Raw genomic sequence first — 24,634 nt, forward strand, 5'->3', positions numbered from 1 at the left:
GATATGTACATAATTATATACATGCTAAAAAGGTTATTTATTTATTTGAGAGAGAGGAGAGCACAGAGGGAGAGGGAGAAGCAGACCCCTGCTGAGCAGGGAGCCCAATGAGGAGCTCAATCCTAGGACCCTGGGATCATGACTTGAGCTAAAGGCAGCTGCTTAACCGGCTGAGCCACCCAGTCGCCCTAAAAAGTTTTTATTAATGCAGAAATCCTGTAAATGTTTTTCACTGATGAAATAGGATTATTTGTTTTATGAGAAATAGTTTAAAGGAACAAATATATTTGACGCATAAGCTTATCAGCTCATCCTTTTATAGTTAATGTCTGCCAGCTACTTTTTCTGAGCATACTTATATGTTCCAGCCATTTTTTTTGTTGTGAAAAGTTGTAAGAACAGAGATGTTATGATGATAGTATTTTTGAGAGTAAGTTTTATCATTATAGTATATCAAAGAAGCTTGTTGGTGAGCAGTGGGCATGGGGGTTAAAAGAAGCCAATATCCAAGATTATTGGTAGTATACCAAAGGTCGGTCGGTCATAGGTGGGTAATTCTTGTCAGGAAGAGTGAAAATATTGCTGTGCAAAAAAAGCAAAGTCATTCCCCCAAGACCAGACATTGAAAATAGCTAAGCTAATTACTACTTTTTTTCTATGTATGATAATGGAGTTATATATAAATATTAACTCTCGTATTAGATATGAAATCAGAACCAGTTTTTCTGGACAGCCTTTATTTTTTCTATTAACACAAAGTATCCTAAGGCTAGTGGTGCAAATAAATGCCAGTAAATTTGTGATTTTTTTAAAGGTTTTTTTGGTATAATTAGCCATTAACATACACTATTTTTGTTTCTGTTTCTGTGTGTTTTTTTCTGTCTTTGAGTGACGGTCTCGTTCTCTCTGGCTGTGTGTGCACCTTTCTCTGTGTCGGAATCTCTCTTTGCCTCTGTTTGCATTTGTGTGTCTGGTGCCATGTGTCTGTGTATGTGTCTGGGGTCCACTGTGTGCATGGATCTGTGGATCTGTGGAGGGAGGATTCCCTATCAACCTTATACCTTTATATTTTTTGAGGGTCCAAATTACTGACAACACTTCTATTCTTTCTGTTATGGGTGCTTATTAGGATCCTTTTAATAAAGTATAGGTCTGATTTGAAGATTTACAGGATTTAGAGAAAGGTGTACTTTAAGTACTTTTTAGTGTAATAGAAGAACATTGATATTCAAAATTGTCTAATTTCCTTAAAGTATTTTATTTTTATTTTTATTTTTATTTTTGGTTTTCCTTAAAGTATTTTTAAAATTTTCTCATTATATATCTACTGCATTTCATATGTCATTCTAAGACAGGAAATGAATGACAGATTATATAAAACTTTAAAAATCTATCTAGTAAATGCTAGTGCCTCGGTTTGGTTTAAATATAAAGAATGCATTTTACCTGTGTCTATCAGAGGTCCCCGAGACTACCCCCAGGTTTGGTGATTTGCTAAGAGGACTCATATGACTCAGCATATAGATGTACTCATGGCTATGATTTACTACAGTGGAGGATACAAAGTAAAATCTGTAGAGAAAAAAGGCACATGGGATGTCTGGAGGAAACCAGGCATAAGCTTCCAAGAGTACTGTCCAAGTGGAATCATACAGGATACACATGTGACGACACATGTGAAATGTTGTCTACCAGGAAGCTCGTTAGAGACTTGATGCCCAGGGTTTCTATTGGAGGTTGATTACATAGGCACCTTCTGTCTAGCATGTACCAAAATTCCAGGCTCTCAGAAGGAAAACATGTGTTCAGTATAAAACAGATTGTTTACACAAAAAGTTTAGGTACAGTGAGCCACTCTTATCAGGGATTTGTGGGAACATTCCCAAAGAACAAGCTTCTCAGATGCCAGCCAAGGGCCAACCTTGCAAGCAGGCCTTCCTAAGATTAGCAGTCTCAGGCATGTTATGTTAACTCTCTTCTGCATACTGTGCTCACTTTAGTATTTAATTACAGAGCAGCTTGTCTTGGGAATTTAATTCCTTAATGCTCATTATGAGACTCTCTTAACTGATTTTTTTTACTATTTTGCATTTTTCATCTGACTATTTAATATTATTGCTATTTTCATCCATCCTCATGACTAGAGAATAGATAGACTGTTGTGCCTATTTCATTTCAAAGTAACATATATCCTATTGATTGGATATTTTCTATTTTACTTTTTTAAAGATTTTATTTATTTATTTGACAGAGACACAGCGAGAGAGGGAACACAAGCAGGGGGGTGGGAGAGGGAGAAGCAGGCTTCCCGCGGAGCAGGGAGCCTGATGCGGGGCTCGATGCCAGGACCCTGGGATCATGACCTGAGCCAAAGGCAGATGCTTAATGACTGAGCCACCCAGGCGCCCCTCTATTTTACTTTTTAAACATGTGTTAGGCATAAACGTAATAGGATATTAAGCTTATATTTTCATTCAAATGAAATTCTGTTTATTTTGGCAATCCATTTGTGTAATTTTACATGTATTTTCAACTTAGTTATTATACTTAGGCCTTTTAAACTTTAAGTTGTATTTTTTAATTCATTGCTTTTTTCCTTGACACATTTTTGATTTTGCTTACATATAAAACCTCTTTTATTTTTTATTCTGATTACCTCCCTATTTTAATTTTTTTCATTAATTTTGTTCTTAAGATATTAACCTGAATCTCATGTTTTGATAGTTCATCCTAGGTAGCAAGTATGAATTTGTTAATATATTTACTTCTAAGTAGACTCCTCAGAGAATTTTATGAGTTTACAAACCTGTGTAATCAATAAAGTTGAAAGGCTTTTATTTTTGCTTTTCATGATTATACCAAGTCAGTCTTCATTGCATATTTATGAATTTTTATTTTTTTTATTTTTAAAGAATTTATTTATTTGAAAGATAGTGACACAGCGAGAGAGGGAACACAAGCAAGGGGAGTGGGAGAGGGAGAAGCAGGCTTCCCGCCGAGCAGGGAGCCTGATGCGGGGCTCGATCCCAGGACCCTGGGATCATGACCTGAGCTGAAGGCAGACGCTTAACGACTGAGCCACCCAGGCGTCCCTATTTATGAATTTTTAGAAGTGATGGTTTACTGTTAACAGTAAACTTCCCCTTTTTAGAATTGCCATCAAGTTGAGAGAATTTTCTTTTTTAAAAAAATACTTATTAGAGAGAGAGTGCACACAAGCAGGAGGGGCAAGGAGAGGGAGAGAGAATCCCGAGCAGACTCCAAGCTTGAGCGTGGAGCCCGTTGCAGGGCTTGATCTCATGACCCTGAGACCACGACCTCAGTTGAAACCAAGAGTCTGATGCTCAACCGCCTGAGCCACCCAGGCGCCCCAACTTGAGAGAATTTTTATGTTTGTTTCCAAGATTAGAATGTAGTGGCATTTATATTGTGGAAAACTTTGGCTGAAAGGGGGACAAGGAAAAATTACACAAACCTCAGTTAGTTTGTTGGTGAGTGAAATGTTTTCAATCATGGATTCATTAAATATTCATCTGTAATGATATATTAAATGCCACAAAGGTTACAATGACGGGGGAGAGGTATCACTTCACTCTGAATTCATATAAAAATTACTTGTTTCACTCATACAATATGTGGAAGGACATCTGATATACAGGTATCCTATGAGTGAAAAAAATAACTTTATATGAATTTAGAATGAAGTGATTCCAGTTCCAACTAGAGAAATGAGGGAAAGCAAAATGAAGGAAATGATATGAGTTGTTTTTAAAGAATAGGTAAGAGAGAGGTCAGGACAAGAGTATTTTAGGGAGAGGAAATGCCTTTGCAAGTAGTAGAAAGAAAAGGCAGGACTAAGTGTTTTATAAGAAATTTTAAGTAAGGCAGATTGACCAGAGAATAAAGTACTTGAGAGCATTGTCTTGGGACTCCATACTGGAGTGGTTATATTTTATTTGGTAGGTATTGAGAACACTTGAAAGAAGTTTACTCAAGGGATGAATATGATCAAACAATATATAAAACTTATAGAAAGATTAATATGGCTCCAGAATTCAGGATGCTGGTCATGAAGCTGTTAGACCAAAAATTAATAAAGAAGTAAAAAATCAAGGATGAACTGGATAATTGTTAAACCTTGGAGAGACCAGGAAGAATGATTTGAAATAATATCACTGGATTTGATATTTGAACATTATGGGAAAGTAAATTTGAGTAGACTGGAAGCAGACCTAGAATTTAAGGAACAAGAATGATAAGATAATGAACGGAAGACACTTGGCATAGAGGGTTCTTTATGAGAAGTGTGGTCAAAAGAAGAGGAGAGGGAACTATTTTTGTAAGGGTTTTTGGAATTGGTGGGAAGGACTTATTTTTGAAAAGTAGGCAGGACATCTCACTCACTGGAGACAGGAATAAAAGACATACGTGAATATGGAAAAATTCAGGTAAGGAAGCAGATTGGGAAGATTTAATTCATAACAGGTTGTCTATAAAAGTGAAATAACAGGTGGAAACAGTGAATGCCTTCTTTTCTTAACTCTTACCTTAATGGCTTTCTCATATTATCTTAGGAAGCATAATATTTTCTTGTGAAGATGTTTACTTTCTCCTTTTTTCTTATTTTACAGAAATATATTGTGATAATGTTACGTGTTTATATGTGCACTTAGTCTATCGCTGTATAGACTCCGTGGATTACTCTTTTATTTTTTGGAGTTCTAAATTTCTGGGTGCAGAGTCTACCTGACTTCAGTTACAGAAGCTCATTAATATATAAACTTATAATGCCCCAAATCTTTTATATTCATCTCTTTACTAGTACATGGTATCATTTATGCTTAGGACATGAAAAATTATTCTAATTCTGTCATCTTTATGGTGCCTTATTGGGTTTTCATCAGGAACTTTGCAAACTCCAGTAGATCTCTAAAATAGCCCATTTTAGATGCAAGAGTAGTTTACTAAGGAGGAAATACTGTAAAAAGCTAAGGAATTGGTGTGTTTTGTTGCTGTTATATTATGCAAGTCATTTTCTCCCATTGTGATTTACAAGTCTTGACACATATGCAATTGTGGAGAACTCAGATGAATAAAAATGATGCTATATATCAGTGGAAAACATCTGGAGGGCATTATTCATATTGACCTCTGTTCACCTTCCCATTTCTGATTTTCTACATTTAAATTTGAAGATTATGCTTTCTAAAACTTCCATTCATGACTTCAATAAACACTGACTGAGCATCTACTACATGTCAGAATGGTACCTGCACACTATAGGTGTAAGTTTGTCCTAGACCTTCGTGTGTGTGTGTGTGTGTGTGTGTGTGTGTAGAGAAAGGGAAAGAGACTAAATTATGATTACCAATACTGTGTGAACCAAGTCCCAAATATAAGCCTAAATCTGAGTAAACTTTGCTTATTTATTGTAAGACAGTTCCTTAAGTGTGATTTTTTCTAAGTAACTAAAGTACGGAGTTTTTAAAGAAATTTTTTCCCAACAGGTGGGAAGGAGAAACCAAAAACAAATGCTGAAGACTTACAAATTAAAAAAGTAAAGAAGAAAAAGAAAAAGAAACACAAAGAGAATGAAAAACGGAAGCGTCCAAAAATGTATAGCAAATCTATTCAAACCATCTGCTCAGGATTGCTATCTGATGTTGAAGATCAAGAAGCCAAAGGCATGCTAAATGATAACGTAAAGGATTACAGTGGAAAGAGTTTGGATAACAAGAACTATGATTCCAAAATTCCTGAGAATAGTGAGTTTCCATTTGTCTCATTAAAGGAGCCACGGGTTCAGAATAACCTCAAAAGGTTGGACACCTTGGAGTTCAAACAGCTCATTCATATTGAGCACCAGCCTAATGGAGGTGCATCCGTTATCCATGCCTACAGTAATGAACTCTCCCACCTTTCTCCTGTGGAGATGGAGAGGTTTGCCGAAGAGTTTGTGGATCTGGTGTTCAGTGAAAATGAAAACTCTGCAGCTTTCTATGTAATGGGTATTGTTCACGGGGCAGCTACTTATTTACCTGACTTTTTAGACTACTTTTCATTTAATTTTCCCAATTCGCCAGTGAAAATGGAGATATTAGGAAAGAAGGATATAGAAACGACAACTATGTCCAATTTTCATGCTCAGGTAAGAGGTTTTTAGTTAGTTTTTTTTTTTTTTTAACTTTTAGTTACATGATTTTAGACAAGTTTCAGTTTTTCATTTTGTTATAGGTTTGAAATAAAAAGGTAAGAATATAATGACAACTCTTGGGAATATTAAGAATAAATTACCTTCTTGATGTGAACGTAAGATTTTAAATTTCAGAGTCTACTTAGTCTCTTTTTTTCTTAAAGATAATTAATGAAATAAGATTTTGTTGTCCTTTTTTGCAAGTATTTATTTTGGAAATGAAAGGACTGAGATGAATTTAGCCATGTATTTCCCATGTAAGCAGTTCTCTTACCTAAAAATCACCTAAAGTCTTCTTGCTTTATGCCTTAAAATTGCTTAACACTGGATGCATCACATAGTGGGTGCTGAGTAAATGTTAGCTGTTAAATATATTGTGGTACAAAGGAGTCAGTTAATTCTGCATTTATGTGAGGAGATTAGTGTAGCAGTGCTTTTATTGAGCTAACTTCCTTTTCCTACCCTTCTCTACGGTGTAGAATATACATTATTTTAGAAAGCAGAGGCAGAATCAAGTCCATTTGCTCTTGAAAGTCCATGTGGGCTCATCTGAAAGGCCATTGCCATTTGTTACCCACTCTCAGATCAGGGACTGCTTAGGCCAGGAGATCAGCCAATTTTCATATTTATGGGTGCTAAAGTTCCCAGTTTTCTAAGGAATAATTGACATCATTCTAGTTTGGAAGGAGGGAAAAAAGTAAAGTCTCAAAGGGATCTTAGTGATCATCTATCCCAACCTTTCTCACTTTACAGATACGCAAACAAACATAGATAGGAGTAACTTCCATTTCAAGGTTGGCAGCAGTACCAGGAGTAGAACACGATCTCCTTAGTCTTCATCCAGAACTGTTTTACTTACTCTGAGTGTATTTCTTTTTTTGATATGTGTTTAAGTTATAGTCTCCGCCTTAAATGGTAGTCTGGAAGTCCAGTCACATGCACACATATTTTTATTTCTAATTTCTTCATTCTTCCCAGGAAAAGCTTGTCACTTAATCTAATTTGTGGTATCCCTCCAGAGAATGATTTTTTTTAAACCATTTATAGAGCTTTTTAATTTGGGAAAATGGTTTATGAATTACAGGGACTAACTTACATGCTAAACCAGTTTATAACTTGAGGCTTTTCTTGTCCTGAATGTGAGAACCTCTCTTCCAAATTTTTGTGTAGTCATTGTAGTGTGACTGGGTTAGTGTGGGTAGCTGGATGAGCTCTGATATGGGGTGGATGCAAAGAGAAGGGAGCTAGTCCTGGTCTTGTCGTTTACCAGCTGTGACACTAGACAGCTACTTAAGCTCTGTGTCTGAGTTTCCTCACATACAAAATAAAGATAATATTGCTCAATTCACAGGGCTGTTGGTTAGAAATATTTCATAGAATATTAACAGGTTATACAAAGAGAGTTGTTACACTGACTTGGTATATAATATTACAACTTTCCATTTTGTTGAATAGGTGATGGCTAGTTTCTGAATGAGGAGGTTTTTTTTTTTTTTTAAGATTTTATTTATTTATTTGACAGAGAGAGACACAGCGAGAGAGAAAACACAAGCAGGGGGAGTGGGAGAGGGAGAAGCAGGCTTCCTGTGGAGCAGGGCGTCCAATGCGGGGCTCGAACCCAGGACTCTGAGATCATGACCTGAGCCGAAGGCAGATGCTTAATGACTGAGCCACCCAGGCGCCCCTGAATGAAGATTTTTGAGTGTGTTAATTTAGGGTAGGGAGTTCAGCAAGTACTGAAGATCAAAAATTACCACAAATGTTTTATATACTGATAAGGAATTGACTAAATTACGATACATGCACACAGTGGGATATTATTGAGCCATAAAAAGGAATGAAATACTGATACATGCTGATACATAGTGCGGATGAACCTTCAAAACATTATGTTGAGTGAAAGAAGCTAGTCGCAAAAGGTCACATATTGTATGATTTCATTTATATGAAATAATGAGAATAGGTAAATCTATAGAAACAGACAGCAGATTGGTGGCTGCCAGGACCTGGGGGAAAGGGACCTGCAGTAAACATAGGGGGTGCATCTATCTATTCAAGATAGGATCTCATTTCCTTTGGTTAAATACCCAGAAGTGAAATTGCTGGATCATATGATAGTTTTGTTTTTCATTTTCAATTAAAAAAATTTTTAAAGATAAACTTTTTGAAGCTTTTGTTAAACTGATTTTTTAAAAGGATTTTATTATTTATTTATTTGACAGAGAGAGAGAGAACACAGGGAGGAGGGGCACAGGGCTAGGGAGAAGCAGACTTCCTGCTGAGCAGGGAGCCCGATGGCGGGGCTTGATCCCAGGAGCCTGGGATCATGATCTGAGCCGAAAGGAGATGCTTAACCGACTGAGCCACCCAGGCACCCCCAGTTAAACTGATTTTTTAAATAAACTTTTTATTGAAGTATACATACACAGAATGCACACATTATAAATCTATAGCTTAATGAAGCTTTACTAAATGAACACATGTATAATTTTAAGAAGTAGAATATTACTAGTAGTCAGAGCTTCCTCCAAACCCTTCTTTATCACTACTTTGTGCCCCCCACCCATACATACACAAACACCCAGGTAACCACTTTCTGACTTCAAATACCACAGATAAATTTTGCCTGGTTTTGGACTTTTATAATAGAATCAACTAGTATGTGAATTGTTGTATGTGGCTTCCTTCCTTTAGCATTATGTTTGTGAGATTCATCCATCTTGTATATAATAACAGTTTATTTTCTCATTGCTGTATGGCATTCTGTTGTATGAATAAACGACAATTTATTTGTTCTGTTTATGGTGGATGGATATTTGTTTCTAGTTTGTGGCGGTTACAGTGGGTGCTGTGAATATTTTTGTACATGTGTTTTAGTGGACATATGTATTTGTTTCTGTTGGGTATGTATATAAGATTGGAATTTCAGGATCAGAAAGTACACAAATGTTCAGCTTTACTAGCTACTACAGGTTTTCCAGAAGTTATTGTACCAATTTACATTCCCACCAGCAGTGGTACACGTCTTTGGCTACACTTAGTAGTGTCTGTCTTTTTCATTTTAGCCATTCTGGTGGCTGTGTAGTAGTATCTCATTGTGGTTTTAATTTGCACTTCCCTGATGACTAAAGAAGTCAAGCTCCTTTTTATGTAATTATTGTCCAGTTGGATATCCTCTTTCTAAAACTAGCGAGTGTACTCTTTTGTACATTTTCCTATTGGCTTTTCTTTCTAATTGGTTTGTTGGGCTTCTTAATATATTGTGGATAAGAATCTTGTCAGATATATGTATTGCAAATACGCCCTCTCACTGAGTGGCTTGCCTTTTTACTCTTTAAGAGTGTCTTTTGATGACTAGAAGTTCTCAAGTTTAATGTGATCTCATTTGTCAGTTTTTTCCCCATTTACGATTAGTGCTTTTTGTGTCCTGTTTAAGAAATCTTTGCCTACCCCAGGTCATTAATGTATTCTCTAAAGTTTTTTTCTTGAAACTTTCATTGTTTTACCTTTTGCATTTAAATCTACAGTATTTTTGGAGTTGATTTTTGTGTATGGTATGAGGTAAACTTCAAGGTTCATATTTTTCCATATAGGTACTCAGTGGACATGATCATTTATTGAAAAGGCACCAATTCCACATTACAGTGTCATGTCATCTTAGCCATGAATCATCTGAATCATATATGTGGTGTTTCTGGACTCCCTCTAATTTCATTATTCTATTTGTCTTAATTGTCTTAACTTTATAATAAAACTTGGTCTCTAGTAGAATAAGTATCAGTTTTGCTATTCTTCAAGATTTTCTTGGCTCTCTATATTTCCATATAAACTTCACAGTTAGTTTGTCTGGTTCCACAGAAAAATCTGCTTAGGATATTGATTGGGATTACATGGAAGTTGTAGTTCAAGTTTGGGTAGGATTGATGTCTTTACAATATTGAATCTTCCAGTCTGTGATCATGGTATTTCCCTTCATTTGTCTTTTATTTTCTCTCAATAATATATTTTTTTCATCCTATAGATCTTACACATCCTTTGAGATTTATTCCTAGGTATTTGAGGACTTCATTTTATTGATCACTCTTTTTGAGAACTTGGAAGCTCTGAGTACTTTTAATTTTTTTTTTTTTTTTTTTTTTGACAGAGACAGCTAGAGAGGGAACACAAGCAGGGGGAGTGGGAGAGGGAGAAGCAGGCTTCCTGCTGAGGGAGGGAGCCCGATGCGGAGCTCGATCCCAGGACCCCGGGATCATGACCTGAGCCAAAGGCAGACACTTAACCGACTGAGCCACCCAGGCGCCCCCTGAGTACTTTTAGAATATGACATTAACACTCATCTTGAGAAATTGAAAGTGTATCTTGTACCTTATTTCTCTTCCAGCATCCTTTCCCCCCTTATCTATGGTATTATTGTGCATCATGCACACTTGTTAGTAGAATCACATAGTGAAGCTATGTATTTTGGTGATGTTAAATGAATTAGCTTACATAATGCCATGTGAATTTGTTTTCACCAAAAGAATTGGTTGAGGTAACGTTAACTGAACTAATTGTGTGTTAGTCTTCTAGGGGAGAAAGGAAAGGAGGTATCAATATTGGAATGTAGTTTCACTTAATATCAACCATAACAAAGACAAGTTGTGGGAAATAAAGCCAAATTCATGTTCCAGCTTGATGATTTGGTCATGACTTCTTGTTAACAAAGTTCAAGGGGTTAGGTTCAGTAGAACCTGCTCTATATGAGAAAGAATGCTTTTTACAGAGCAGAGGAAAGCAGAGCTGTAGAGAAGTTTTGAATTTTAAAATTTTGTAATCCAGGGCTGCTTGGGTGGCTCAGTTGTTAAGCGTCTGCCTTCGGCCCAGGTCATGATCCCATAGTCCTGGGATCGGGCCCCGCATTGGGCTCCCTGCTCTGCAGGAAGCCTGCTTCTTCCTCTCCCACTCCCCCTGCTGTGTTCCCTCTCTCGCTGTGTCTCTCTCTGTCAAATAAATAAATAAAATCTTTAAAAAATAAAATTTTGTAATCCAGTAACTACCCTTTAATTCCCCTTTCTACCTTTTATATTCTGACAAACCTTTGATCCAGTCAAAACCAGTCTGAAAAGCAGTATTCAAAAGATCTAGAAACATGAGAAGAGATAATTGAATGAGTTGATAGAGAAGGGTACAAATCTGACCTTTGTTGGGCACCTGGGTGGCTCCATCATTAAGTGTCTGCCTTTGGCTCAGGTCATGATCCCAGGGTCCTGGGATCGAGCCCCACATTGGGCTCCCTGCTCCGCAGGAAGCCTGCTTCTCCCTCTCCCACTCCCCCTGCTTGTGTTCCCTCTCTCGCTTTGCCTCTGTCAAATAAATAAAATCTTAAAAAAAAAAAAATCTGACCTTTGTTGTTTTTATTTAATCTTAGTTTAGAAAATACATTTAGCAGCATTAAAGAAATTCATAATGATAATGATGATGAGTATCTATGTAATGAATTAGCACAATTTTTTAGTGGATAAAATAGTATATATAATAATTTAAAATATATGTTCTATGTTTTCTTGCATTCTTTTTTTTATTATGTTATGTTATTCACCATACATTACATCATTAGTTTTTGATTGTTTTCTTGCATTCTAATATTGTACTCTGTGTAAATATTGAAGCTTGAAATGTAAATAAAACCTCATTAATTTCAACTTTAAAACACGTCCTCATATGCCCAAGTTTAGATCAGACCCAAAGAATTAATACCACCAGCAGGGCCACTGTATATGATGATGTAAATTGTTACTACAACTCTTGATAATGCAACCTGGTGGCCCTGACTACCAGTGGCTTATGGAACCCAAACTAAGTCCATCCTCATGAGACTAGTTTGTTTCCTCCTTTCCTTCCTTCCTTCTTTCCTTCCCTCTTTCCTTCCTTCCTTCCCAATTAAAATCCTAGCAACCAAAATTTAACCAAAATTCATTTCCCCTCAATTCTGTGGAAACTAAAAGATGACAAATTATGTAGCTATTTCTATGATCTTTATAGTGATAGTGTTTATCTTTGTAATAATTACTCTGTAGTTGTCACAAAAATTCATTTTTGCACCTGTTTAGCCTTTATCCTTAAAACATGTTAATTTGAGTTTTTTTGGTGGATATGTGTGTACATGTGTATACAACAGTACACACACACACACGGCAGTGACAGAAGATCAAGACATCCTAGCCTTTGAATTCTTTTGGTTATGGAATTCTTTTTACTTGTATAATAATGTTTTCCGTCTTCATCTGTATCCTTGCAAGTTGCCTGAAAAATTTAAAGGCCATGTGAAATTATATATTGTTTTAATAGGTCATGTCATGTCTCTAAGTTGTGGCTCTGAGTCACAGTGTCAGTCAAACTGTATGATAAAAGTCTTTGAGAATAGAAACATACCCGGATTTTTATCCTAAGTTTGTAACCCTGTCTATATCCGTTCTTTTGCTGTAGAAAACAAAACCCTGAAAACCTAATGCCTTAAAGTGATTTCTCACAGTTCTTTGGGCTGTCTGGAGAGTTCTTAGGGTTTTTGTCATCTTGTCTGGGGCTGGGTGGCCTCATTTACATGTCTGGTGGTTGGCAGGTCAATTGGTCTTAGGAGATCTTGCTTGTATGTCTGGTGGTTGGTGCAGTGTCCCCTGGAGTGATGATCACATTTCTCTAATCATGTAGCGGGTTAGCCTGAGCTCATACACATGATGTTTGTTGTAGGGTTCCATGGAGCAAAAAGAGGGCAATCCCCAGTGCACAAGCCTCTGCTTGTGCTGTGTTTGCTAATGTCCATTGGCCAAAGGAAGTGAAAAGGCCAAAACCACATTCACTTCATGATGATAGGACTGGTGCAGTCATGTTGCTCAGAAGTGAGCATACATACTTGAGAAGAATTTTTGGTTATTTGCAACCTCCACATTTGTTCTAATTTTTCTACCATCTCCACTTGGTTCAAATATTCATTTGATAGTAGGGAAACAAAAAGGCAAGTGAGATAGGAGTTTTGTCTGTCAAGGAATAAATAAGATTTCTTTCTTGTTACTCAGTATTTAAGCAGCATATACTCTGAACCCTGTAGTTAGAGCTGTAAGAATATGAAAACGGAGCAGTTGTCTTCTCACCACCCTTTCCCCTGCCCCAAACTCTAAATCTTGTTTTTATTTTATCCTGGTTCTAAGTTGTTTGTATCAGGTAACTTAGGTCAAGGTGTTAACTAATCATGACTAAGTGGCTAATATCTTAATAGTGAAACAGTTATTAAATCTGATCTGATCTGTTAAGCTTTGCCCCTCTGCAAAATGAAGGGAGAATGAACTTCTTGCTAGAATCATTCACTGTGCTAGGCAATAAAGATCATTTGGTATGCCATCTTTGAACCATTGGCTGCCTTTGTACTAAATTCTCATTTTGACCATTTGTGCCTGTCACATCTTCCTTGAAAGCTTATGAGCTGATCTGTACAAAATATTACTGTGGCTGGTACCAGATGCTCTAATTGAGAAAGGGGACTTTTTCCTTTATTGTGCTGATTTTAAAATGGATAATAACACTTTCATCCTTATTTTACATGAAATTATATGGATATTTTTGAAATAGAATGTTGACTAAATGTCATTACCTATTATATTTTGATTTGGAAGAATATGCCAGATGTGTTGGGAAATGGCTCCCTCTTGTGGCACACTCATTTATGTTAGATTTTAGATTGCCTCAGAAAGAATGTGATGAGCTAAACCTTGTTTTTTAAGATAAGACTTTCCCTCACCTTTACCCCTCCCCACAAAACACCCAGAATTGCCCTCACCCCCTCAATTTTTGTTCTGATAACTATCCTGTTTTTGTATTTTCTTCAGATTGATGCTTATGCTAGGTAGGAACATCTGTAATATCTTCTGTATTTATTATGGTTCACCATTATTCTGTGGAACTTTTAATGTCTTGAGATGTTGATAGGTATGCTAAAACAACTATGAGAAAAACAGGTTTTGAAGTCAGAATACTTTGTGTAATACTGAGCCAAATAAGTTATGTTTACCATTTAAGACCTCTCAGAAACGTCAGTAATAGTGTGTGTGGTAAGCCTCCCAAACAGAAGAGTTTCCCAAACTTGGTGGACTATATAGAATCCTCTTTTCAGGGGCTGCCATATAAGGAAACATATTTTCGGAAAAAGCAAGTCATTTCAAGTGAGTCATTCATGGTTTTTTTGAATTACTTATTACCATATTTGCTTCTTCCCTTGTTGTAGCAATTTTTATACATAAAACAGTTTTAAGTCTAACAGATTTATTTTTGGCAATGTATTCCCTGTCAGAAAAGCTACTTTATTCTTTTTATAGCGGGCTGACCTCAGAATCATAAGGTCTTTTGTTTGTTTGTTTTAAAGATTACTTTTCATACAACGAGTAATGAATAGGATTTTAGTTTATTTTTTAAAGATATTTCAGAGAGAGAGAGTACAAGCATGAGTGGGGGGCCGGGACAGAGGGAGAAGCACACTCCCCACTGAGCGGAGGGGGGGCGGCCATGCAGGGGCTCAATCCCAGGACCCTGGGATCATGTCCTGAGCCGAAGGCAGACGCTCAACTGACTGAGCCATGCAGGCACCCCTAGGATTTTAGTTTAAATATAATTTAATTAAACAGTTCATTTCTTGTTAACCAGTATTTCTGAGATTCTGTTATTGGCACTTACTGGCAGTGGGACAAGAAGTCTCCTATTTCCTGTTTTTTTCTTTCCCTCTATAACATTTGTAGAGAACATATGAGGGGAAAGGTAAACATGCAGTCATGATATTGGTAGGTTTTTTTTACCAGGGCTGGGGATGGCAAGGGGAGGAGCTGTAGGGAGGAGATTTAGATTAAAATCTATCTATCTGTTCTAACAGGTACTATTTAAATGTGAACTATTGAAATATAAGTATTTGCAAATATATAAATAAGTATTGTTTCTATCTTTTACTGTGTTGTCTTTTGAAAGAGCTATACCTAAATTGGGAGGAAAAATATGTGTACTCTTTGTAACAACGCATTTTTCTTTTAGGAAGCATATAGGATATGTTTTAAAGCAGTGACATGTCTTGATATTTTCTAGTAATTATTTTAATTGCATCAGAAAACTGATGGTTTGATTAATGTTTACTGAAGTGGAAAAAAAGCAAATACAGTAATCTCATGTCCAGTATTACCATGATGTGAGGTTTTTGAGATAGGTGATTTTTCTAGATAATGGAAGTCTTTAGTTTTGGGTACCAAGATTTTAGTGAAGCTATCCTTTTTCAGTCTAGGTTTGTCATTATGATGCTATAATACTGACATCCTAGGGGAGCTGCAGCTATGTATGCTTGCTTCCTGCTACTCCTCCCCCTTCAAATTTGTAGTTTCTTATCCTTTATGATTTTAGAGGTTAGTGAGAATTGTGCCTAATGTAGAAACACGTGTCAGAAGAGACCCTTTTATGAGTCATGGTCTTACGGCATTTATTTTGGCTATCTAGAGATTCTTTAAACCCTTATCTTTTTCCTCCCCTGCCCCATTGCCCTTGAGTGTAATAGTTGGATAGATGATTTTTGGAGAATTGAGGCTTTTTAATCTTACGATATTGTAGATTTTATTTCATTCCATGTAGTAGGGGATATTTGTTATATAGTATTTAATAAAATAGGTGTCACCTAAATTGAGAACTATTTCTATTTTTCTGAAAGGTGTGTGGATTGTATTCTTATATTTTGTTTTAACTGCTTAAGTGCCATCTGTATATTTTCTCAAGAGATATGTGTTTTTTAATTTGGTTGCATTGTTTTATGTAATTTGCCATGTTTAAAACATTAAATTAATGATTCCAACTGACTTAGTGAATGTTTGAATATTGGGTCATTAAACTAGAAAGTTGGGTTAAATGGTATATAAGTAAAAGTATTACAATGTACTTTATTTTTTAAGATTTGTTTGTTTATTTTGGAGAGAGGAAGTGCATGCCACACACATGGAGGGGGAAGGGGCAGAGAGGGAGAGGGAGAGAATCTCAAGTAGATTCCCCGCTGAGCATGAAGCCCCACTCGGGTTCGATCTCAGGATCATGACCTGAGCCAAGATCAAGAGTTGGATGCTTAACCTACTGAGCCACCCAGGCGCCCCATGAAAGGAAGTTGTTTTGCTTTATAAAGATTCTTGTTTCCTAACATTAGGGTATGAAAAGGCATAGATTTCTTTGCAGGATTTAAATGTGCTTGCCAGAATTCAGGTATCAAGATTCCTTTTTTTTTTTTTTTTAAAGATTTTTTTTATTTATTTATTTGACAGAGAGAGAGACACACACAGCGAGAGAGGGAACACAAGCAGGGGGAGAAGCAGAGGGAGAGGGAGAAGCAGGCTTCCCGCTGAGGAAGGAGCCTGATGCAGGGCTCAATCCCAGGACCTGGGATCATGACCTGAGCCGAAGGCAGACGCTTAACGACTGAGCCACCCAGGCGCCCCCACCCTTGTATCAAGATTCTTGAGGTGCAGGTGGTTTTATTTCAGTTGATACTTGAATGCTACCCTGCTAGCATTGTGCGGGCAGCTTTATAGCTTTACGTAATTATTGAATTTCCTTCAGCAGTCTGAGGTAGATCATTCCACTTAAGGAAACTAAAATACAGGAATTTGTGTGATTTCTGAAGATCACATAGCTGCTAGATAGTAAAGATAGCATTGGGACCTAGCACTCCTGATTCTCAATCTCTAGTAGTTTTTCTCAGAGTTAATCATAGAAATATAAACTGGATCCTAATTAATATGGTATGATCTAGAAGGGAAGATCATTCCTGGCGGCCTTTCAGACATACAAACCACTGGTAATGGTTAAATGTAACATTTCAGGCAGTCTACTTTTAGAAATTCTGATAAAAAGATATGAACCGTTTAGGAAAATATAGGTATATGAACTTTTGACTATAAATTTCATTGGCCTTATAGATCAAATAATAAACTGTATAATGAGGAGAAGTTGTAGTCTGCTATCTAGAATTATACTGTTTATCTTACCTGTGTTTTCATAAGCAGTGTATAGGAATAGCTAGAGAAGGTAAAATAGCTTGCTCTGGTATGGATTTTTTTTTATGCCTTATTTTTTATTTTATTTTTTTACTGTTTGTAAAGGCCTTTTTGTTTTGATTTGCTTACCTCACATTATGTTCTAATATTCTCAGACAATATAATTTGTTGTTACACAATGATAGCAAGCATTATCTTATTTATAACCTTTAATTAAATCCATATCCTTCAGGTAAAAAGAACATATTCTCACGGTACTTACAGAGCTGGCCCAATGCGACAGATCAGCTTGGTGGGAGCAGTTGATGAAGAGGTGGGAGATTACTTCCCTGAATTCCTGGACATGTTGGAAGATTCACCATTTTTAAAAGTAAGAGAAAACAATATCAAGCAGTCTAAATTGTGGGTGTCACTCACATGCTGTGGGTGACCAAATCATAGTTGTTTCAGAAATATAATTCTTGTATAGTGTGTGTGCATGTGACTCAGATATTAATTATGGCAGAGCTAAGTGGTGAACCAAAAAATAACGCTTGTTGCTACCACTTTAGGAAATTAGGTTCCATCTGTTTATTAACTTTTTATAAACTGAGTATCAGAGGATTTAAGAAGTATAGGAAGGATGCCTACTAAATTAAATGTTTAGGACAAAAGAATGGCAATTTGGCATTGTGGAAAACTGGCTTGGGAAATTGTACATCTGTATTTCAATCTTGGCTCTACCTCACTGGGTTGGGCAAGCCATTTAAACTTTCTGGACTTCAGTTTCCGCATCCATAAAATATTGCATTTAGGCTACGTAGCTTTAAGGCCCCTTTGAATTCTTTAAATGATGTCTAGCCAAATTCTTTTTATTTTTTCAGTAATCTGTGCATTCTAGAAAATATTTCTTCTTGTGGGCTGCTGGGGCTATCCCATTGAGAGAGATTTCTGAGCTGTATAGTTATTTAATCAGTAATTCAGAGGTCAGAATGTGACAGAATCCATTTGTCTCTAATATTTGCCACGTAATCTGTTATAGATCTATTCTTTTTTCACTTCTTCTTGTTCCGTTTTCTAACTTTTTCTAACTTATCTTTTTGACTCCAATCCATTCCCCTTTTATTTCCTTTTTTATTCCCTTTAAACCTTTTGTTACTTTTCTCTTTTTCCCAACTAGTGACATTATGGAATTTGATTGCATTTATTTTGAGTGGTATTTTAAAAATACCATTATTTAAATATTTATGTTTCAGATTTTAATTTTAAAGACAAATGAGCTAAATGCATTCTTTTAGGAGAAATTTCATGTGACAGTTCTACCCTTTCTTAAAAGGGGATGGGATGAATGGTTTTTTAAAATAACCATTCTCACTCTTCCATGGACAACGGCCCTTAGACATTCCTCTTTTTTTTTTTTTTTTTTTAAAGAAAAGTTGCTTTTAGACCAGCAAACTCTTTAAGAAACTACTAAACAGAAATAGATTTTGATTTTGATTTGGTTTTCCTTTCTGTTTTGTTAAATTTTCATGATAGCTAATCAAAGAGGTATCCATTTTTTTGAGATATCTATTTTTTAAAACAAATTGTTCATTTTTATTGATTCTCATGGAGAACACTTGCTTATTTTGCCAACTTACTAACATCATATGACCCTTATATTTGGTAGAAGGAGGAATAACAAATGATGAATATAGTGAATCGTAATTCTGGCAGGGTTAAAAGGAGGGAGCCATCCAAGAATAATTACTCTTGGTATGTTTGAAATCCTATTTTTGAAGGAAAATATATGACTACATAGGAATATATTCAATATAGGTTTGTATTTCAAATGTATAAGTATTAAAGGTATATATGAAAGTTTGTCAAGGGGGCAGTATTTAATGTATATTTGAAGATGCATTTTGAAAATAATTGGTTTCTATGTAATTATTTGCCTCTAGTGTACACTGCCATGGGGGACCCTATCTAGTCTAAAATTAGAGAGTCGAAAAGACAGTGATGATGGTCCCATCATGTGGGTACGCCCAGGAGAACAAATGATCCCTGTGGCTGATATGCCAAAGTCACCTTTCAAAAGGAAAAGGTATGTTGAATACCAATTTTTATTGCCAGGGATAGATGTACATTGGGTGAGTGTGTGTGTGTGTGTGTGTGTGTTAGTTGAAAATTGGAGAAAGAAGAAAGGGAACATTTAGAGCATACTTGGAATGTGAATTCAAAAATGGCTACACATGCTAATGAAATTTCTTGTAAAATATCAAATATAAATAAGGCTTGAAGAATGTGGGCAAATGACAATAAATTGTAATTAGGAATGGAAAAAATGTCCTTCACAACAAAGACATTGTAAACTTTTAGAATAAATTTAATAAAAAATATTCAGAACCCATATTAAGAAAACATAAACATCTTCTGGAGGGTATAAAATAATACTGAAACAAATCAAAAACTCTACTATGTTCCAGATTGGATAAAAATGATAGTCCTTTGAAATTTTTGGCATTTTAGTTGAACTCACACTTCCAGCACTGGATTTAATGATTTTAAAGTTTAGAAGGAAGAATAAGTAAAGTCAACAAATAGCCAAGAAAACTGTGAAAGAGAAGATAAGTGAGGGGGGCCTTGTGTTACTAGATACTAAAAGTTATTATAAAGCTCAAAAAGATCACTGGAGTAGGGTAGAGTACCCAAATAGATCAAAGTATATTGAGAACTTAATGTATGAGATAGATGGGAAAAGGAAGATTTATTTAATGAGTAAGGATGGCATAATTGAAGTCCATTTGAAACAAAACAAAGCCATAGCCCCTATCTCATATAGGAGGTAAGTTAGAGATTTGAACATAATAGATAAAAAAATTAAAATATAAGAATAAAGTTTTTAAACCTAGGAGAGACCTTTCTAAGCAATATAAAAATATGTAACGACAATACTATTTATGAGAGAAAAGTTAACAAAGTTCAGAACTATGATACACTTAACTAAAACATTTTGTAACATGTGACAGACTAAAGTTAATATACATAGAGCATTCCCAAATTGATAAGAAAAATGTAACATATCCCAGTAGAAAAATAGGCCTCAGCCAGTTATATTAAAAGATTTATGAGATATTATTTTTACCTATTACACTGGCAAAAAAAGTAGAACAATAATATTATAGACTCGTAGGTATGTGAGGAAACAGGATCATTTATATATTATTGGTAGAAAGATGAGCTGCTATAATCATTCTGTAAAAGTAATTTAACAATAGCTCATGAAGTTTAACACATGTATACATTCATACACTCTTTGATCCAGCGCTACCACTTTTGGGAATCTGTCCTAAGAAATGAAAGCACTAAAGGTAAATGTATAAGAATATTAATTGCATCATTATTTGGAGTGAGAAAAAGAGTTTAAAATGGTCTGAATGCCCATTAACAGTGGAATGGTTGAATTCATTTTGGTACATTCCTATTAAGAATATGGCGAAATAAAATCTTTAAAAAAAAGACAACCCCAAAACCCCAATATCCATTCCTTTGGGGCTCCTAGCTGGCTCAGTCGGTGGAACATGTGACTCTTGATCTTGGGGTTGTGAGTTCGAACCCCATGTTTGGTGTATAGATTACTTAAAAAAATAAAATCTTAAAAAAAAATATGGTGAAATAGTTCAAATAAATGAGTTATTTATGTGTGTTGATCAGGAAGATTGTTCATGACATTTGAAAAGAGCAAAATATAGAGTAATATGGCCAGTATGATTCTGTTTGTATGAAAAGAAATAAAACATGTGTTAAGTGTATATTTATGTGAACACAGAAAAGTGTGGAAAAAATGTACACAGAGTTAACATTGGTGGGAATGGAGTGGGTGATAGATACCTTTTTTTAGGTCTATAAAGATGTTTTATTATTAATTACAGTGATTATTAATCTTAAAAACCAGGGAAAATGGTCACTGAGTAAACTGTAGGTTGCATGAGGACAGGAGCCCATGTTGTACTTGTTACTTAATGTGTCTCTAGCACATAAACAGAGTGCCTGCTGCTTAATAAATATCTGTTGAATGAAATTTTTACAAGTTAATTTATAAGTTGGTAGTAAATGATAAAATTGGCGTATTTCTCAGTGGTTCTTAACTAGGATTTATAAATCATTTAGAGATCTGAAAGCCTCTCCCCAGAACAAGTACAGATATCCACAGAGTTTTACATGTAATTTAAGGGAGTTCACCAGCCCTCTGAGGAACCTGCTTGTATGTACTTCAGGGATTAGCATCCATGTAATGTGATTTCACATCACATTGTAGTCTGAGCAACTACTAACACTGCCCAAGGCACAGTGCTAAATGCTTCATATAAAGTCTTTTTTTTTTTTTAAGATTTTATTTATTTATTTGATAGAGAGAGCAGAAGTAGGCAGAGTGGCAGGCAGAGGGAGAGGGAGCAGGCTCTCCGCTGAGCAGGGACCCGGACGCGGGGCTCGATCCCAGGACCCCAGGATCATGACCTGAGCCGAAGGCGGCCACCTAACTGACTGAGCCACCCAGGTGCCCCGCTTCATATAAAGTCTTAATTCATTAGAATGTGGTGTTAATGACTACATCAAAAACTAATGATGCATGGTGATTAACATAACGTAATAAAATAAAATTAAAAAAAAAAAAAGTGGTGTTAATGGGACCAGAGTTGTAGGCTTGAAAGTCTGTTAGCTTTCCATAGGAATTAAGGTCATCACCTAGCTTTCTGACGCCTATAGAACATCAATCACAAAGGGCAAAAAAGGTATGTTGTGTGTGCGAGTGTGTAATACGACTGTAATACAAGAGTGCACAAAGAGCAGAGATTGAGAGTGGGAAATTAGAGAACTAGTAAGAAAGGGTGATTCTAGGTAAATTAGAGAACAAGTAAGAAAGAGTGATTCTAGGGGTTTAGATGAGGATGAGAGGAGAAAATTGTGGGGGCAATCTGGAATTGTCTCTGAAAGCAACAGAAAAACTATACAGAGGGATAAATAAGATGATGACTCCCAAAGAAATTCTCACTCATTTCCCCTTCTCCAGCAAAATTAGAGAGGGTTTTTGCATTGAATGAGGCTAAGTAAGTAGCAGCTTCTGTGTGCGTATCCAGGTGAGCAGTAGCTCTGAGAGAGTGCCGGTGGCAGGTGGTTGTCCTTCAGGAGAGAGCTAAGGTTTTCTTTCTGCCTCCAGTAAGTCCTGCGTGTTTTGTGGAAGCAGTTATTATTTGGTGTTTTCTTGCTATTTATTTGTTGGTCTTTCTCTCACTGGAGTATGAACCTCTCATGAATGTGGGAAAACTTGTCTGTTATTTTCATTACTATCTTGTTCACGAGCTGCAGTGCCTAGAGAGGACCTGGTATATAGTAGGTATTCTATAAATATTAATCCATTTTTAAAGTTACCTGTTTGTTCCAGATATATATCTTACGTTAGCCATGTGACTTGAGTGGGGGCATGGTTCTACAGGTAAGACCCAAACAAACCTCAGGTAAAGATTCTGGACAGGGGAACTTTCGGGTAAACCACACCATCTGTAATTTAGTAGTCTGTCCACACTACAGCTGCCACTTTTGTGAAGCGTATGTTAGAAAAAGGAGGGGATTATATATGTTTTTGTTTGTACTTGTCCATTTTAAAAATAGAACCTGATTTGGGAGCAGGTGATTTAAAATTTCCTTCTGTCTGAATTACGTGATCTAAATGCTTCATGGCAATTAAGCCTCAGTACATCAATACAAATGTTTGAAGGCAATTAAACCTTAACACGTAGGCCTGCCTCTCTCTCCCCACCTCCACTTTATATTATGTATATGTAATTTTATTTTGACAGAACGACCAATGAAATAAAAAACCTGCAGTACCTACCTCGAACCAGTGAGCCCCGTGAGATGCTCTTTGAAGACAGAACAAGAGCCCATGCAGATCACATAGGACAAGGTTTTGAACGACAGACTACAGCTGCTGTCGGAGTGTTGAAAGCTGTGCGCTGTGGAGAGTGGTATATATTAACTACTGCTTTTTTTGTTTGTTTTTGAGCTATTGCTATTTTAATGATAGGTTTTCTTGGCTTCTAAAATTTTTCTTGGGAAGTTTCTCAGTAATTCTCCTTACTGTAAGGAAAGTAAGTTTTATTTTTCACTGTATTTGGATATCCTAATTGTATAATTGCACTAAAGGTTTTCAGTTGTTAGAATGTAGTCTTACTCTTTTGGGTTTGACTGGAGAGGGAGAAGCAGGGCTCAGTCCCTGGACCTTGGGATCATGTCCTGAGCTGAAGGCAGACGCCTAACGACTGAGCCACCCAGGTGCCCTAACATTTAGATCTTATCACTGTTTTTGGTGTGTTTTTTTTTTTTTTTTGAAGATTTTATTTATTCACTTAGAGACAGCAAGAGGGGCAGGGGGAGAGGGAGAAGCAGGCTTCCTGCTAAGCAGGGAGCCTGACGCGGGGCTCGATACCAGGACCCTGGGATCATGACCTGAGCCGAAGGCAGACGCTTAACAACTGAGCCACCCAGGCCCCCCTTTATCACTGGTTTTTAAAAATTTCTTTTATGATTTGCCTTGGTATGATTTTTTTTCTTTTTCTTTTTGGATTTATGTTGCTTGGAATTTCATTTCAAAATCCATTTTTGAGCATCTTCTGTAAAAATGTGTTTGTATATTGCTAGTTAATTGAAGAATTTGGGATTTTTTTTAGAACTATATTTAAAGACACTATTAACTCCCACAAATAGAGTGATAATAGTTTATTAGCACTTTTCTAAATGAAGGTCTCTTAATTTATTAAGGGTTACTTAGGAATTTTAGATATAACTGCAGTTATATATGTCTTTGTTAGAAGAAAGTACTCTTCTCCCCATATCTACCTCTAATTTTTATGTAGTAGTTTCATCTTTAGCATTTAATTTGTTGAAGTATTGACCTTTAAGACAAAGCCCTTAGTTTTTTGATTTGCATAATTAACCAATTCAGATTATTTTAATTTTTCAAAATATGGTTATACATAGCTATAATAAAATGAGGTTAGTTTTTATTTATGTTTAGGTCAAAACTCATGGTTTTATCCCTTTGTTTAAATATGTAGAGTGATCTTCTAATTACATTTTAACTTTATTTCTAGGTACTTTTGTTTTGACCACAAACTATTTTTGCTTTAAATTTAATAAGGACTTAACAGAGTGAAACATTAATGGAAGATTCTTCATTATCTCATGTTCTTTTTTAGGCCTGCTCAACCCCGAATAACCAAAGATGTAATTTGTTTTCATGCTGAAGATTTCTTAGAAGTAGTTCAACGAATGCAGTTAGATTTACATGAACCTCCACTGTCCCAGGTATATCTTAAACTATTATTGTTTTCAGTTTAATTTTTATTGTAGAAAAGACTTAATGGTATTCCTGTTTCTTTTT

The 24,634-nt window shown here is 36.0% G+C and overlaps 1 protein-coding gene across 1 annotated transcript in view; it reads left to right on the forward strand.

The window, feature by feature from the left end:
• The window catches only part of RSBN1L (round spermatid basic protein 1 like), a 69,288-nt gene that overhangs the window by 36,443 nt on the left and 8,211 nt on the right, over nucleotides 1–24,634 (forward strand). The window contains exons 3-7 of the mRNA XM_036100317.2: nucleotides 5,508–6,148; nucleotides 17,465–17,602; nucleotides 19,155–19,297; nucleotides 23,052–23,219; nucleotides 24,450–24,558. Of these exons, the coding sequence (XP_035956210.2) occupies nucleotides 5,508–6,148; nucleotides 17,465–17,602; nucleotides 19,155–19,297; nucleotides 23,052–23,219; nucleotides 24,450–24,558 (1,199 nt within the window). The remainder of the gene's footprint in view (nucleotides 1–5,507; nucleotides 6,149–17,464; nucleotides 17,603–19,154; nucleotides 19,298–23,051; nucleotides 23,220–24,449; nucleotides 24,559–24,634) is intronic.

The sequence above is a fragment of the Halichoerus grypus genome, chromosome 12, assembly GCF_964656455.1.
Source record: "Halichoerus grypus chromosome 12, mHalGry1.hap1.1, whole genome shotgun sequence".
Lineage (NCBI taxonomy): Eukaryota > Metazoa > Chordata > Mammalia > Carnivora > Phocidae > Halichoerus > Halichoerus grypus.